This window comes from Nestor notabilis, unplaced genomic scaffold (assembly GCF_000696875.1).
Source record: "Nestor notabilis isolate BGI_N333 unplaced genomic scaffold, ASM69687v1 scaffold1591, whole genome shotgun sequence".
Lineage (NCBI taxonomy): Eukaryota > Metazoa > Chordata > Aves > Psittaciformes > Psittacidae > Nestor > Nestor notabilis.
The window spans coordinates 15,827-30,353 of NW_009915957.1; the positions used below are offsets into that span (position 1 = coordinate 15,827).

Consider the following 14,527-nt stretch of genomic DNA (forward strand, 5'->3'; position numbering starts at 1 on the left):
AAGGAACTGCCCAACTCTCTTTCAGAAACCACACATACCTCAATCTCATCTTTTTCTGTGTTCTTGGGTCACTGATGCCGGCACAAACATCTCTCCAAAAGCACGAAGAGCAAGACCTATCCTGGTTCACACTCCCTAAATTTATTTCTTAAATTCATTTCCTCGGTTTCACAGACTGCATTTAAATAACTGTCTGAAAAGTTGTCATAGCAATGTTTTAATAATGCTAAGTAGCCCCACACACCACAATTCACCAGCCCTGTTAAGACACAAAGACAATTTTGGTCACACAATCCCTCGCATGGACAAGTGGATACATTTCAGTTATTTTTAACTATAATGCTAATACGTAAGGCGACAAGCTCTGAGAATACCTGAATGATGCCCCTAAAAAATAGATCTCCCAATATTTTAAATGTAAACACATTTTTAAACAACTTTTAATTACAGCTCCCTGTTCTTGGTTGCAGAACTTTGACTCAGGTGAAGATTCCTCGCTAAAATGTCAGCATTAAACTCAAACAACAGAGAAGATGCTTGTAAATCTTAATGAAATCAAGCAATTTTACTTTGTCTTCCAAGACTCAGTACAACACATCAATAGTCAGTTTAATAAGCCTTGAATTTATACTATTCACACACACAAAAAATAACTCTCTAGCATCATATTTACTACAGCAGTATTTACATTATGCCCCAGTATGAGTCAGAAAAGGCAGCTGCAAAAATGAGAAATCCTCATGTATACTGGAGCTTGATTTTTGTAGCACTCTAGGGAATAAAAAAAGAAAAGCTCACATTCACACACTCAGCAGTAAGTTCCACAGCCCAGAGCAGTCATCTCAGGCGAACAGCCAAAGGGTTTCTGACACAAGGTTGATCTTATTTTGGAACCACACTGGAGAGCTTGTCATCACCGCCTCATCACGTGTAAGACCTCAAGCTACAGACATACTTGTTTTACAGAAACAACAGGAACGTTATCTGACTCGCTACACTGGAGGCGTCCCTGTTCCAACCTGTTTGAAGATAACCTGTGGCAGAGCAGGACAAAAGTGCAACCAGATTTTGAATACTTATTTGCGTTTTGGTTGGTGAGTGTTTTTTAATTTACTATAAACTGCTTGAAGGATTCCTAAGGCTGCAGTAATGCTAAGAAAAGGGATGTAACCACCCACCAGTACCATCCTGAATCTAAGGCCTCTGAGCAGTTAAAACTGTAACACCGCAGAAATTCAACCACCAAAACTAAACACACAAGTTTTACTTACCAAGCCACCTATGCCATCTCTAGAAGCTTAGAATTTAATTTACGATATCTACACATACAGGCCTATATACACGTTCATGTGTACATTAAGAAAAAACAGGCTACTGAAAGATACTGGATTACACCACTGAACAGAAATCCTGGTAACTATAGTATAAATTCAGAGAAATAATTTACTTCAAATGAAAGACGATTGTAAAAAACTTCAACTGCAGCCTCCTAGGCCTGTGCTACTTGCATTGATTACAAGTACTGCTTATACACAGTAGTTTATAAAGAATTTTACAGGGATGTACTTGGTAGGATAAGTGACCTCCCTGGCACGATAGCTTACAGAACTGTAAGAGCTGTGACAGGGGGTCTACACAGCTTTTTACAAAGCATACTAGGCTCAGATTTAACACTGAAGTTAATCTTCATCTTGTACTTCAATAAGACATTGTCTGACTACCAGTAAAGCAACCTGGCGTTTCTAGCTAAGAACAGAAGGCTGAAAATGCTGGCCTTCCAAGAAAGCTCTGTGACATTTGGCTGTGAACAGCCTGCTGTATCCAGCGTGAAAGGACTCTGATCTCTACAAGTTACTGCCATTTTTAACATGTTCATAGTGAAACTGTTTATCTACTGTCAAGGATACCCACTCCAGGTAGTTTACATTTCCAATAAGGGTCATAGTGGGCTCCAAGTGTACCCTTTTTGCTTCTTTTTTTTGAACCAAGTCCCAAAGTTATTCTCTATAGCTGTGTCTGTATAACACAGGAGGTACTGTGCATTCAAATGGTAGCAGGTTTGTATCTAAAGATGTGAGACTTCCAACAAATAAAAAGGAATGAATTATTCTCTTCAACTTCCAGTCTTCAAGGCACCTCCTGCATTAACTTACCAGGAAATAAACAAGCAGACCAAAAGTTCACTGGAAAGAGAAGAAGCTGATACACCTAACTTCCTCAGAAGCACACAGCAACAAAAAATGAGACTAGGTTGGACCCAAATTATCAACAAATAAAATCAATATAAAAATGCTGATGAGATGACAGGATGAGGTTGATGTTTTCAGCTTTGTTGACTGCAGGCGATTGTTAATCACAGTGTTTTCTGATGCCCATTTGCAGACGGCTTTGTCTCCGAGTCTCTTGGATTGTTTGATAAATGAAGTTTATCTAACCCTGCAAAACATTGCACAATAAGAAAAACTGAGATTCGCCCATGTTTCATGCATACAGGTGTTCAAAAGAATGCATACAAACCAAATTCTACTTTGTGATAAGGACTTTTCGCTGAAGACCAGAACTGTTTCTAGCTCCGATAAGAATTCCTTCTGGGACATGTCCTCAGTTGCGTTTTAAGTTGAAAAAGTCCCTCACAACAGACAAGCATGGAAGGGAGAGAGGCCCAACTGCATATTGCTTAAATCTGATGTTAAGAACTGAGTAAGACTTTCAATATTTTACTCTGCCAACCTACAAAGAACAATGTAATTACCTAAAAATATTTCTTTTAAAGTATAGAAGCTTTGTGAAAAGCATCCGCTTCTGATCTTCAGATCACTGGTCATGACCCCATCACTTCTCCAAACTGTTTATATGTTCAATATTATTTTTAGGCCTACGTTATTAACAATTTGTTTTATCTCCATTTCCAGCCATTTGTTCTTATTGCATAGTTCTCTACTACAAGTGCTAATTAAGGTCTCCCATCCTGCCCCAGGCGAGTAGTTAAACTGCTCTTTTTTTGGAGAAAGGTGGGGAAAGATGGTACATTCAGCTGCATTTTATTCACAAGAGGCATGATGTCAGTCCTTCCTTGCTTGCTACACTTTCTCTCTGAAGTGTCCTATCAAGTCTCTAAAATTAAGGATCAAAAATGGAAAGAGTTTCTTACTCATTTAGCATAGACTATAAGGAACATCTTACTGAAGTACCATGAGGTACCAGGCTAAATTTCTGGCATCACTGGAATTCCCAAATTGACTGCATTACTCAAAAACACAAACAAACAAACAACTCCACAGTACTGTATTACTTGTAAGTCCCAATATTACATGAATTTTTTTGGTCACAGGCCTGCAGTGGGATGTTAACTTCCAGTAATTAGCTATGATGATCTACCAACTCTAATCCTCAGCATCACAGTTCCCAGTGGGTGGGAGAAATGAGCACACAAATTTTGGCTCCCATTCTTTGAATTCCATGAAACATTTTTTAACAGACACTGTTATGCATAGCACTTGAAAACAAACCCGGTTTGTGTCAGGAAACCTACACTCTTCAGGATTTATAACTTCCTGCTTGTGTCAAATGTAAACCTTTTACCAATTTCTTCTCCATTTTGATCACAATATTTTCACAAAATCACACAATATATGACAGCAAGTGGCCAAAAAAAAGATCCCTAAAATATCCCTTAAAGTGGTGCCATCCAGTGACCATTATCCTACTACGCCTGCATTTTGAAGTTTGTTAATTTGCCTTTATTTTTTAACTAAATACTGTATATTTAATACAGTGATGTGCCATGAATTATCAAGATAAAACTTTTAAATCATTTGCTTTAAGACAGAAACTTTAAAGTTTTACCAGACCTGTTGCTATAAGCCCATGCTGACTGATGTTAATTTATTTCCTTCAGAGCTCTGCAACAGCCATTACATTATACAAAGTAATCCCTTTACAGTCAAAACAGTTGCTCCAAAAAAATAGGATTATGTAAGTCAACTGAAAGAGATGAATCGAGGTCTTCTCATAAAACCACCTTAACTAAAAGCTGGGGGATAATGTCAGATACATCACACTTGCATCATGTATCTGTCTCAATCAACAATGGAACTTCTCTGAAAACATTTTCGGCATAAAAATCAATGGAGAGATTTACACAGCCCTGGCCCACTAATCCGTTCCCCTGGAGCTTCAAAACTCGACATCAAAAATCACAGAATGGCTTGTTTTAATCCTACACTATCAGTCATTTTGTATTTCCCTATTTAGTAGGTCTGATTTTAACTTACTTGCCACCAGTAGAGGCGCACTCTAGGAAAAGTTTAGGTTTTGTTTACCAGGGTTGCAACTGTGGAAAACAGTAAGCACTGAAAACTAACGGGAATACCTTTTAGACTCTATAAACTGTATCCACAGTTACAAACAACACTGAAGTTTCACCATTTGTCCTTTCAATTTCAGCAAATACTATTCTAGGGTTCTAAAGAGGTGGGAGCTTCATTAATCACTAAAGACGTAGTAAAGACACAATTCCTAAATATGTACATTTTATCCTCTCAGTATGAAATATGTTTCAAGCATTCTTCTATGGCAAAGAAACATGAATGCACGATTTGATCAAACTTTTGATATCAAGCACAGGTTTTACTCTGCCAGTTACTAAGTTTCTGTGTATTCTGTAGAAAGATTTTCTGAACAGGAAATGCTCAAAAAAGGCATCACAACAAAGCAGCTCAGATTGCCAAAGAACTATTTTTAGGGAATTAATAAATTGCTTTAAACACAACAGAAAAAAGCAAACCCACACACAAGTGGAAGTTGTATTTTCAAATAATTGTTCAGTAGCACCTGGAGTGTTTCTGTGCTCTCTAAAGGCTGATAATCTAACTGCAGATCAGGAAGTACATGGGCACATCATTAAGAGCAACACTGCACCTTAGCTCTCAACTCTCTCAAAAAATACTACAAAGCTATGCATTCTCACACCTTAACTTACAGAAACTTCCACCGAAAGAAACTTTCTGTCAGTCGTAACAGAAAGTTACCAGTAGCACATCAAGGTATCAAACACTGGAGAAATGAAACGTTCAAGTACAGACTAAACTTTCAGTGCTATATTACCTAATGCTTTCAGGAGCTCTTCTCGCACAGCAGAAGTGAACTTTCTGACCAGACATAATGTTGTCATGATAGCGAAGAGCAAGTTGTAAGATAATACAATATAGAAGTTTCCCAGCCAGTTAAACCTTCCAAAGTCTCCAAGCAGATCAAATCTGGTGATTCCTGTTAAAATTGCATTTAAGATTTACATCAAAGTCTTGATCACATTTTTTAAGGAACAAAAATTTCATTGTATCATTTTTTACAAAGGGAAGCAAAATTCTTTCAGACAACACAATACTTACAGTAGACACATGGTTAAACACCCAAGACAATGTTCTCAAGTAATTTTCCACTTCATTGACCACTATAAAACTGTAAGACACACTTATCAAAGTGTTTCTTAAGTTTCCTAGTGAAATGCTTGAATAATGTGATTTTAAGTAAATTGTCTATTTAGATAAGAATTCTGCTTTTGCAACTTCAGTAAATATAACTAGGAAAGAAAAACATCAGTATTAGTATGAGAACTGCTTGAAATCTCAGTTCCTATGAAAACCATATCTATTCCAGAAAAGGATGAAATGCACCATGGGCTTTCTTAATTAAAAATATAGGTAGCAAATAGCCTTTCCATTAGAGCCACAACATCTTACAGCAAACACTAAGCCTCTGTAAGTGTTTTTTTTGGAGCCACTGCTTTCGAAACCAAAGTTCGAAGACATCTTTCCAACTGCAGTTTTTCTCCTAGATCTACCCACCACCACAGCCACCGAGCATTTGCACAGAAGGAAAAGAGTTTGACTGAAAGACAGTGCTGACGGGTGTTCACAGTGGACCTCATAGCACGGATGCCTGGGCTTTGTGCTGGTCAAAGGCTAGTCAATCACTACAGTGAGCAAAATTCTTCCAAAATGTGGAAGTGCCTATGAGCTGCAGGGTCCGTCCCAGAAGGCAGAAGAGGAAGAACCATCAGTTGTTCGTTTGCCAGGCCTACATCAGGACTGCACTGAATAAAGGGCAGAATATTGAGATGATACCCAAACAACAGTTGTCTAGGATTGTTGAGCCATTATATTCCCAAAAAGATTTGCACAGACAACGTCAATAGTGTGTGCTCTCACAGTTGAGACCAACAGTGCAAAGGAAGGAAGCTTTCCTCACCCCAGAACTGAAATGGCAGCAGAAAACTAGGCAATCAGAAAATAACCTGGCTCGGAAGTTCCTGGAAGCATGTTTCCTATCATCCTATCTTGAAAAGGTGTGGGGGCTTTGGAGAACCAAGACTTCAACAGTGATAATAAATGAAGAGAGGAAAAATTAAGGGTCAGTTATCTCCCTTTCAAGGGTGAACCTGGCACTTCTGAATCTCACTGTATCTTGATATCCAAGACTTACAGCCAGCTGTCACAATAGTAAGAAATACAAATGCTCCTTGTACTCAGCATCAGTCATTTAAATTAAAAACACAGGAACCAAATTTGACATCTAAGAAAACCATGTCAAAAATTAAGAAAATGAAAAGCAGGATAAAGGCAAAAAAAAAAAAAAGTCACTGAAGCTGATCAAACCAGCAAGAGAAGCAGGGAGAAATGTCAAAAAAGCACAGAAGGTCTTAGCACAGAAAGAAGAAACCAGCCAGCTGAATTAACTGGTAAACGGATGAAGGACAATAAACACAAAGCTGCTTTCACACTTGAAGGCAAACAGTGTCCTTAACATTCTCAAAAGAAGCAGAGTGTTTTAGTCAGACTGTAGAGCTACAGGAAAATTGAGAAAGTCAGGTTTGAACGTAGAGCCTTCCAGGCCTTTAAAGGAAAAGAAACAAAACAGGTAGAGAACTGGGTGTAGAGTTCACTGGAAAAGAAATAATACTCCTGGCACAAAGAGGTTCAGAAGAATAGCTAGCAATAGAGCAGGCGTTGTAAGGACAAACAAAAATTCAGCCTGATACTTCTATTAAAGCAGGTGGGAAAAATACTGTTCATAAATTACATTTTTCTCTTAAAATAAAGTCACTGCTCATCAGAGAGCTGACAGTTATCATTTTGTAAATTTGTGGGAGAAAAGGGTTAAAAAGCTTTCAGTGACTTTCTTACAGAAGCAGTATCTACGCAGCCCACAAAGGATAACATTTCCAAGACTCCAATCTGAAAAACTATTCAGTAGCTGAACAGAAAGCGACAGCTTTAGTGGACACAAACATATACCCAAGAACATTGGCAACAATTTACCAAATAAACTACTAAAGAATTAGATAAAAAAAAAAAAAAAAAAAAAAAAAAAAAAAAAAAAAAAAAAAAAAAAAAAAAAAAAAAAAAAAAAAAAAAAAAAAAAAAAAAAAAAAAAAAAAAAAAAAAAAAAAAAAAAAAAAAAAAAAAAAAAAAAAAAAAAAAAAAAAAAAAAAAAAAAAAAAAAAAAAAAAAGAAAACCCAAAACCAAAACCCACTATGTTTTTAGATTGTACTTGCAAGTAAGTTCAAAAATCACTATTTACTTAAACCATAACACTCCAGAGTGGAATTCTGGGAAAACTTTGTAAATTAGAAATATCGATTTTGTTTGTAATTCTTTGTTTCTGTTTTCTTCACTGTTAAGTGCCCTGCTCCCAGTTTGCTTCTCAGTGGTTGGCGATATGGTGCTGGTGTGAAACATTTCTGAAGGAGGACTATTAAAAGGCTAAAAAAATGCATTAACTTATTTTAGTAAAAACTTTCATTTTCATTTTTAAAACTTGAAAGAGGCCAGTACATGTGTTAGATAACTTCTGCTTTTTTACCTTTCCCATAATGAAGAAGTCTAATCTTTTCCATATAGTCTAGAAACTTGCTTTTTTAATAAAGTGAAAAGGCTATGAATCTGCTTAACATATTTATTTCTTTTCATCTATTCAGTGCCACAGGGCGGTAGCATGTAGTGCAACACACTGATATTTTTGCAAAGCACCACATGACTCACTGTACTCTAATACACTCTATTAATCCTGTTTGGACAGCTGTGACTGTGCATTTGTTAGCTGTGTGTTAATTGTTCCATCTTTTTTCTTCTTTTATTTATCTCTATGGCAAACTATTCAGGAATTTCATTTGTTAGTCTTTTTTTTAAGTGAGTTTTACCATTAATCTGTTTCCTATGAGACAACAATGCACCCAGCATGTATACTTACTTCCACAGAATCCATTTATTATCAACTGTTAATCTCACAGATCATTAACAATTATTTTCTTTTAAACAAGTGATGAATGCAGTAACTTAGTGGACACAATACTAATGTTAAAATTCTATTCTAAACCACTGATTTTTCAACATAGAATCTTGCTCTAAGTGCTAGAACTGTTTTAAATTCTTAGGTCTTTATCTTACTGGCTATACTTTAAAACTGCACTATTTTAAATACTTGAATTGTTCTTTTGCATTTGTGAAGTTTCCCTACAGATTTTTCCAACATTACCTCTATAATGTGTATTTTAAGATTCAACCCTCCAAAATGCATTAGAGGTGGGGTTTTTTGTTTGTTATAGAAATGATCTAGTAAAGTCTAATAAAACTCATCTATAGATACATACACCATGAAAATGTACAGTATAATTTATCAGAAACCTAACCTTGCAACCTAACTTCGAGAAACCAAGTTGAAGATTACCTAATTAAACAAAGTGAAGATACAAAACACCTTGACTTTCCACAGTTAAAAAGAGTTTTTCCACTTCAAATGCTACTGCCAGTTCTTAACAATAAAATCAGAACTTCTTCAGTTCATAGTTCAGTACTATGCTGGACCCCAAATTTTTGTGTTTGAAAACAGAAGTAACAAAGAATGCAAGCAGATTATTTTAGGGAAAAATGAAAGTAGCCTGGTATCACTGCTGATAAAAAACTTGAGTGAAGAGTTATTAACTGTTTTTAAGATGACATTTACACTCAATGTTATCTCACATTTTAGACCTGAAATCCCCAAATGTTTGGTTGGTTGGTTTTGTTTGGGGTTTTTTTTCCCCCACAAGAACTGAGCACTGTCACAGTGAACATGAAACTATTTTATAACACCCTGATCAGGCAGTCTCTGTACCTATTCTTCCCACCAGAAGTTTAAAAACCTAACCTACCTTTTTAGAAGAATATATTCTGTAGAAAATGCTTAGCATCTTTTTTTAGAATGTGTATTCTGCATTCACGTATGTAGAATGCATGTTCAACAGCTCATGTTAGTGTAGGAAAGGCCACACATATATGTTCTTTCTACAGAAAACGATGTCAAATCAAATACATACTATGAAAGTACAGTCCAGGCTGTTTTGGGAAAGTTTTTTGTATTGTTAACTCAATTAAACATCCTTTATTATAACGTGTTATACTTCCACTTCACTTACCCAGTGTCCTTGACATCACTGGCAAAGCAGAGCTCAGCACCAAGATTGAGACACAGTTTCCAATGATCTGTTGAAAAATGACAAAACAGCGTTTAAATTAGCTATGGGATTGCTGAAGGAAAAAGGAAAGAAAAACAGTGGTCAAGATAAGAAAGAAGAAATCCTGAAAGTTACATCCTTTAAACTGAACCTAAAGCAATTTACAGTAACATATTGTTAGTCCTGCTCACTTCTGTCACACTTCTCCATATGGTGTTACACAAGATGAAGATGATCCAAGGGATGAAGTAAAAAAAAAAAAAAATCAAGTATGTAATCATTTGCTTTTAATCATACTTAGATTCAAAATAATTCAAGACTACCATGTTGCAAAGCATCAACTGTTTACTTAATTCCTGCAAACTTCTGATAAAAGACCTATTCCACAGGCTTAGAATAGATGACTGATACATCAGCTTAAGCTTTGTATGTAACTGCTTGCAGGATTAGCATTATTTAAAAAATTACAACAAAGAGCTTCCTTTCACTTGAATGCCTGTTGACTACTTTAAATAGTAGGAAAAAATTCACAGCTGTTAGATTTTACTCCAGTTTTTGTGAAGCCTTTGTAAAGAGTAATTGAAACTTTCTCTCACAAGAGATCACTTTCTTCAGCTCTAATTCTATCAGAGTTTGAAACACAACAAAAAATAATTAAAAAACCCCACCTTCCTGGAAGTAGACAGACATTTCTGCATTCACTGTTTATTTCTACACGATTCCTGGTGTACTGTAAACAATTACTAGAAAACATTCCAACTCCCTATTAATTATCTACTATAACCATTCTGTGTGTTTATCTACTTCCTCACTTCCAGCAATTTATGGTAAAAATGCCTGTACTTTACTTCAGAAACACACAAACAACAAACAAACAATGAAATACGGTGAAAAACTAATTAAATGTTATCTGTTCCTTGGTTACTGAACAGCTGTGGGAATACTCTACCAAAAACCTGAGCATGTTCTTCTGCATTAGGTAACAGCACTTGTTATTCTGAAGCCAGCGCTAAATTGTAGGAAGTCAAATTAGCCTCAGAATGCAAAATGTTGCTGAATATACCTCCTCAGTCTTAGTTTAATTATTCAAATTTGAATTACTTTGTCTGTATTACTTCTAGCAACCAAGTTCTTCAAACAAGCTCCCTGAAGTACAGTTAGAACAATCAAAGTTACTCATTAGCAATACGGTTCCTTTGAACAAAGTTCTTTCACTAGCTTTTCTATAGCTAGTTAACAAGCTCTGCTATTCCCAGCTTTTTACAACTGAATGGATGCCATCCAAACTAAACAGAGCACATCCTTTTTCCCACTCATTCAGCATTTTGAAAATCTTCCAGTTTGTGTTTACCCAGCTTACAAACAAATACTGATCACCGCAAATGAGCCATTCAGGGCAATTACTAACTAAAAGAGTCAGTTTGTCTTGGGTGGCAAGAACGAGGGGAGGGAGCCATCACCCATCGCAGACTTTACCTTACCTTTGTCATAGTTGTGTCATCCTTCCTGGGAGTGAAATTCTCAAAGAAGCGAAGACTGTAGAAGCCGACGACAGAGGACACCATAAGATAGCTGTGAGAATCAAGGAAAAGGGAACCTTCAAGGAATGCGAGTTTCATTCAAGTTCTCAGCAGTCTCCTAAAAGTCTTAAGAACCAAAGGGGAAAAAGAAAAACCCACAAAAAAACCACACCAACAAAAACCACAAACGCTTCAAGTGCTTGAGAAAGACCGGGCTGTATCTCTTCTTCCCAGGCAAGTGTCTTAGTAAATTACCAGTGTCCCAGAAAACTAGACACAATACTTGTTAACAGACAGAATTCTTAAAGAAAGGATACAAAATCAAAATGATTTCAAGTGCTGCTCCCACAAAACCAAAGGTGGATAGGGAAGCATTTCCTATTCCAGGCCCCTACAAGGAGAAAAATATTTTGCATGATTTAGTAAGATACATGCAACCGTGTCATAAAGTTAACTTCCACCAGGACCAAAGAACCTAACATCTTACATGAAATAGTCTTTTCTCAGTTCAATGTTTAAGGGGCATTTTGATGTCCTAACCTTCAAGTCTCCCATCCTATGCAATGGCATCAGCTAGCTTTCAAACCTGAGTGAAATGTATTACTAAGACAGAAAGTACAATGATTCATATTTTATGCATATTGCATCCCACCATGCTACATTCCATACATACTCCATTACTTCGGAACCTAAAATAAGAGGTCTCAAAAGGTAACACTTCTAGTTGTTCGCAATACCACAGACAGAGTGGCCATCACTGCTAGACACCTTTTATGGCTCTGAAAGCTCACACAGTGATACACAAGGGAAAGTATTACTAAATTAATACAGAAATCCCCATTATTAAAGACACTACTCCTCAGTGTGCTGTTCTTTACTTTCTTGAAGGATTTTTATTATAAAAGAGGAAAAAATGCCATGTTTTCTAAGTGCAACACAAACCAAAACAGGCTTTCTGTATTGGTTTTTAATACAGCTTTTTAAATTGAATTTAAAAAATGAACATTTCTAGTCCCTGTAAAAGGACTAGGAAACATGAGGAAAATACAAATTCCAGATTACTGATTTACTTTAGGATCTTCACTAAGATTCTGGACTAGTATTAAGAACACACTATAATATGACATGAAATAAATGTTTATGTGCACGCAGGGCCAAAACCTAGAAGCAAAGTCAAGGTGGCGGCTCATTAGTTTCAATGTTACTAAAGCACAGGTTCTCACTTGCACTTTTCTAAGGGCTCCAAAGCTTTACTACAGTTATGAAAATCATATATAAAGTTTACTTTACCCCTGATCCCTTTGGCATTGCAGTCTCATCAACCAACAGGTAAAGAATGTTGAGAGCAACTAAGAGGACTGAGATGGACTGCAAGGAAGCAGAAACAGTCTTGTTATTTAGAAGTATTCCACGTTTTTAAAATGTAATCATTTATCCCCACCAGATTTTGCAATGTTACATTTTTTTTAAAAGAAATGGTTAAAGAAAAGAGTATCAAGTTTGTTGTTTAAACACACATCACTCAATTTCAAAACAATCCCCCCAGATGACAAAGAATTCTTCATACTTTTTATTGGGGAAAAAGGAAATAAAAGCAACAATTCTTACCGTCTCAATCAGTAGCAATATCATAACAGCTGGATAGACTAAATTCCTTTCCCAAGCAGAAGCTTTTTTCCTCCGTTCTGTTCAGAGGAGAAAACACAGAAGCTTAATACTGTACATCACCTTAGAATAAAACACATAAAAGTCATTCAGCTATCTATAAGCACTTGTTATAACTGTGGTTAAGAAAAGTAATCTTGTCTTGAACTGACACAGACTAGTTCATAAAAATATCCACCCTGAAGAGCTGTACAAAGCAATGCCAAAAATGAAGCCTCTTTAGAGAAAGGCTGGGCAAAGAGAAGCAGATGTTTTTTCATTTACAGGCATGTTTCACTACAACACTTCCACACCCCCCCCGGAATAGAGCACTTCTGCAAAGTTTAGAATATACCTAATTTTGAAATATGCTGTTTACATGTATATTTTAGTACAACCTAAAGGGCAGAACAGAATTTCAAATATTTAAACAGTATTTTCTTCTTGCAACGTAAGGCAAGAAAGACAACACTAACTCACCGCTCATGTCTAGTATGTCTAAAAAGAAAACCCAATTTTTCTTTCCAGTTTTGCACATAACACACCAATAAATGCAAAAATCCTGCAAACCTCTGAATGAGGAGACCCCTGTCAAGTGGCTGCCATTACCACAAGTTATCACTTTTCAGTTTTTAAAGACACAAATTGGCTAAGAATTATTTTACTCTTCTTAAAAACAATTTGACTTTTATAGAAGTGATTTAGAAACACAAAGGAAAGTAATGTCCTAGATTATCCCAAATAATCGTAAATGTATCATTATATATATATATGAGAGAAAACATGCTATTGAGCTCTATGCAAGGAAGTTAAGATGTTACAATTTCTCTAAAGTTATGTTAATAGTAAGATTCAATTCAGACTCCCTACTTCAATTTGTTTGCTAAAGGGGTGCAATGATTCCATGCAATGTAACTTTAGAAACTACGATGATTTGAAAGGATTGCGAATGCACAAATTTGGTTAAGAACAAACTGGAATCAATCAAGTTACTGCTACAAGCTAAACGCAGCATCTTAAGGTCACTTATTAAACTGCAATCCACAGGAAATTGTAGGAGAAAAAAAGTTTATTACCTAGATTTGTTTTCCTGCTTTTCACTTTTTCAAGTTCCCGTTCCAACTCTGCTGTCTGGTATTCCACTGTGGAGGACAGACCTATTAACACAGAAGACAGAATTTTCTTTTGGATAAGACTAACTATAGTACTGTAAGCCAGACTGTGGCAATTCAGATTTAGGAAGCACCACATGAACACTTGTGGCTTTAAACTTCAGGTGTTTGAGACTTTTCAACTACTTTTCGAGAAACAGAGGCTTAGTCGAGAACCATCTAATTCTGCCTAATCAGAAGAGTTCAACACATCAGAGGTTTTGCAGTGTGACCTTCTTGGATCCCTGCCTATTCTGTTGGCTGGCTGCTGCAAGAACTAAGAACAGCTACTGCTGAACTGCTGCGCAGGTCCAAAACCCAGTCATGGTGTGGCAGCCTGACACTGGATGTCTCAAACACCTCATTCTTCTATCTCTCGATGATTTGTATATCAAGATGTAAAGAATCTCTGAATGTCCTTCAAGGGCATTATTATTCAGTAACTAAAAGGCAAAGTAGACCATTGCCTCCAAACTAAGTAAGCTGGTGGCTAGACCTCCAGTTTCAGCTGGTGCCACTTCCTCCCTTTCCCCAGTCCTTTTTACTTGGCAAACTCAGTTTCCATACTGCTGACCTGCTTGTTGACTTATTTTCTGCTTGTATCTGTTCACCCTATTTGGTCAGTCTCTCTGTGCCACAGAGCTCCCTCTGACAACCACAATCAGATCTTCCTCACAACCACATGCGAGATCACATTCTTTCACTTTCCTTTTTACAG

The 14,527-nt window shown here is 36.5% G+C and overlaps 1 protein-coding gene across 1 annotated transcript; it reads right to left on the reverse strand.

The window, feature by feature from the left end:
* Positions 1-1,991: 1,991 nt before the first annotated feature.
* Positions 1,992-13,816, reverse strand: LOC104413394 (limb region 1 protein homolog). Its single transcript, XM_010024372.1, has 8 exons — positions 13,735-13,816; positions 12,623-12,699; positions 12,305-12,382; positions 11,332-11,405; positions 10,976-11,066; positions 9,456-9,522; positions 5,107-5,268; positions 1,992-2,436 (listed from the first exon to the last, which is right to left on the reverse strand). The coding sequence occupies exons 2-8, from the start codon at positions 12,644-12,646 to the stop codon at positions 2,354-2,356; spliced, it is 579 nt and encodes a 192-aa protein (XP_010022674.1). The 5' UTR covers positions 12,647-12,699; positions 13,735-13,816; the 3' UTR covers positions 1,992-2,353.
* Positions 13,817-14,527: the final 711 nt, after the last annotated feature.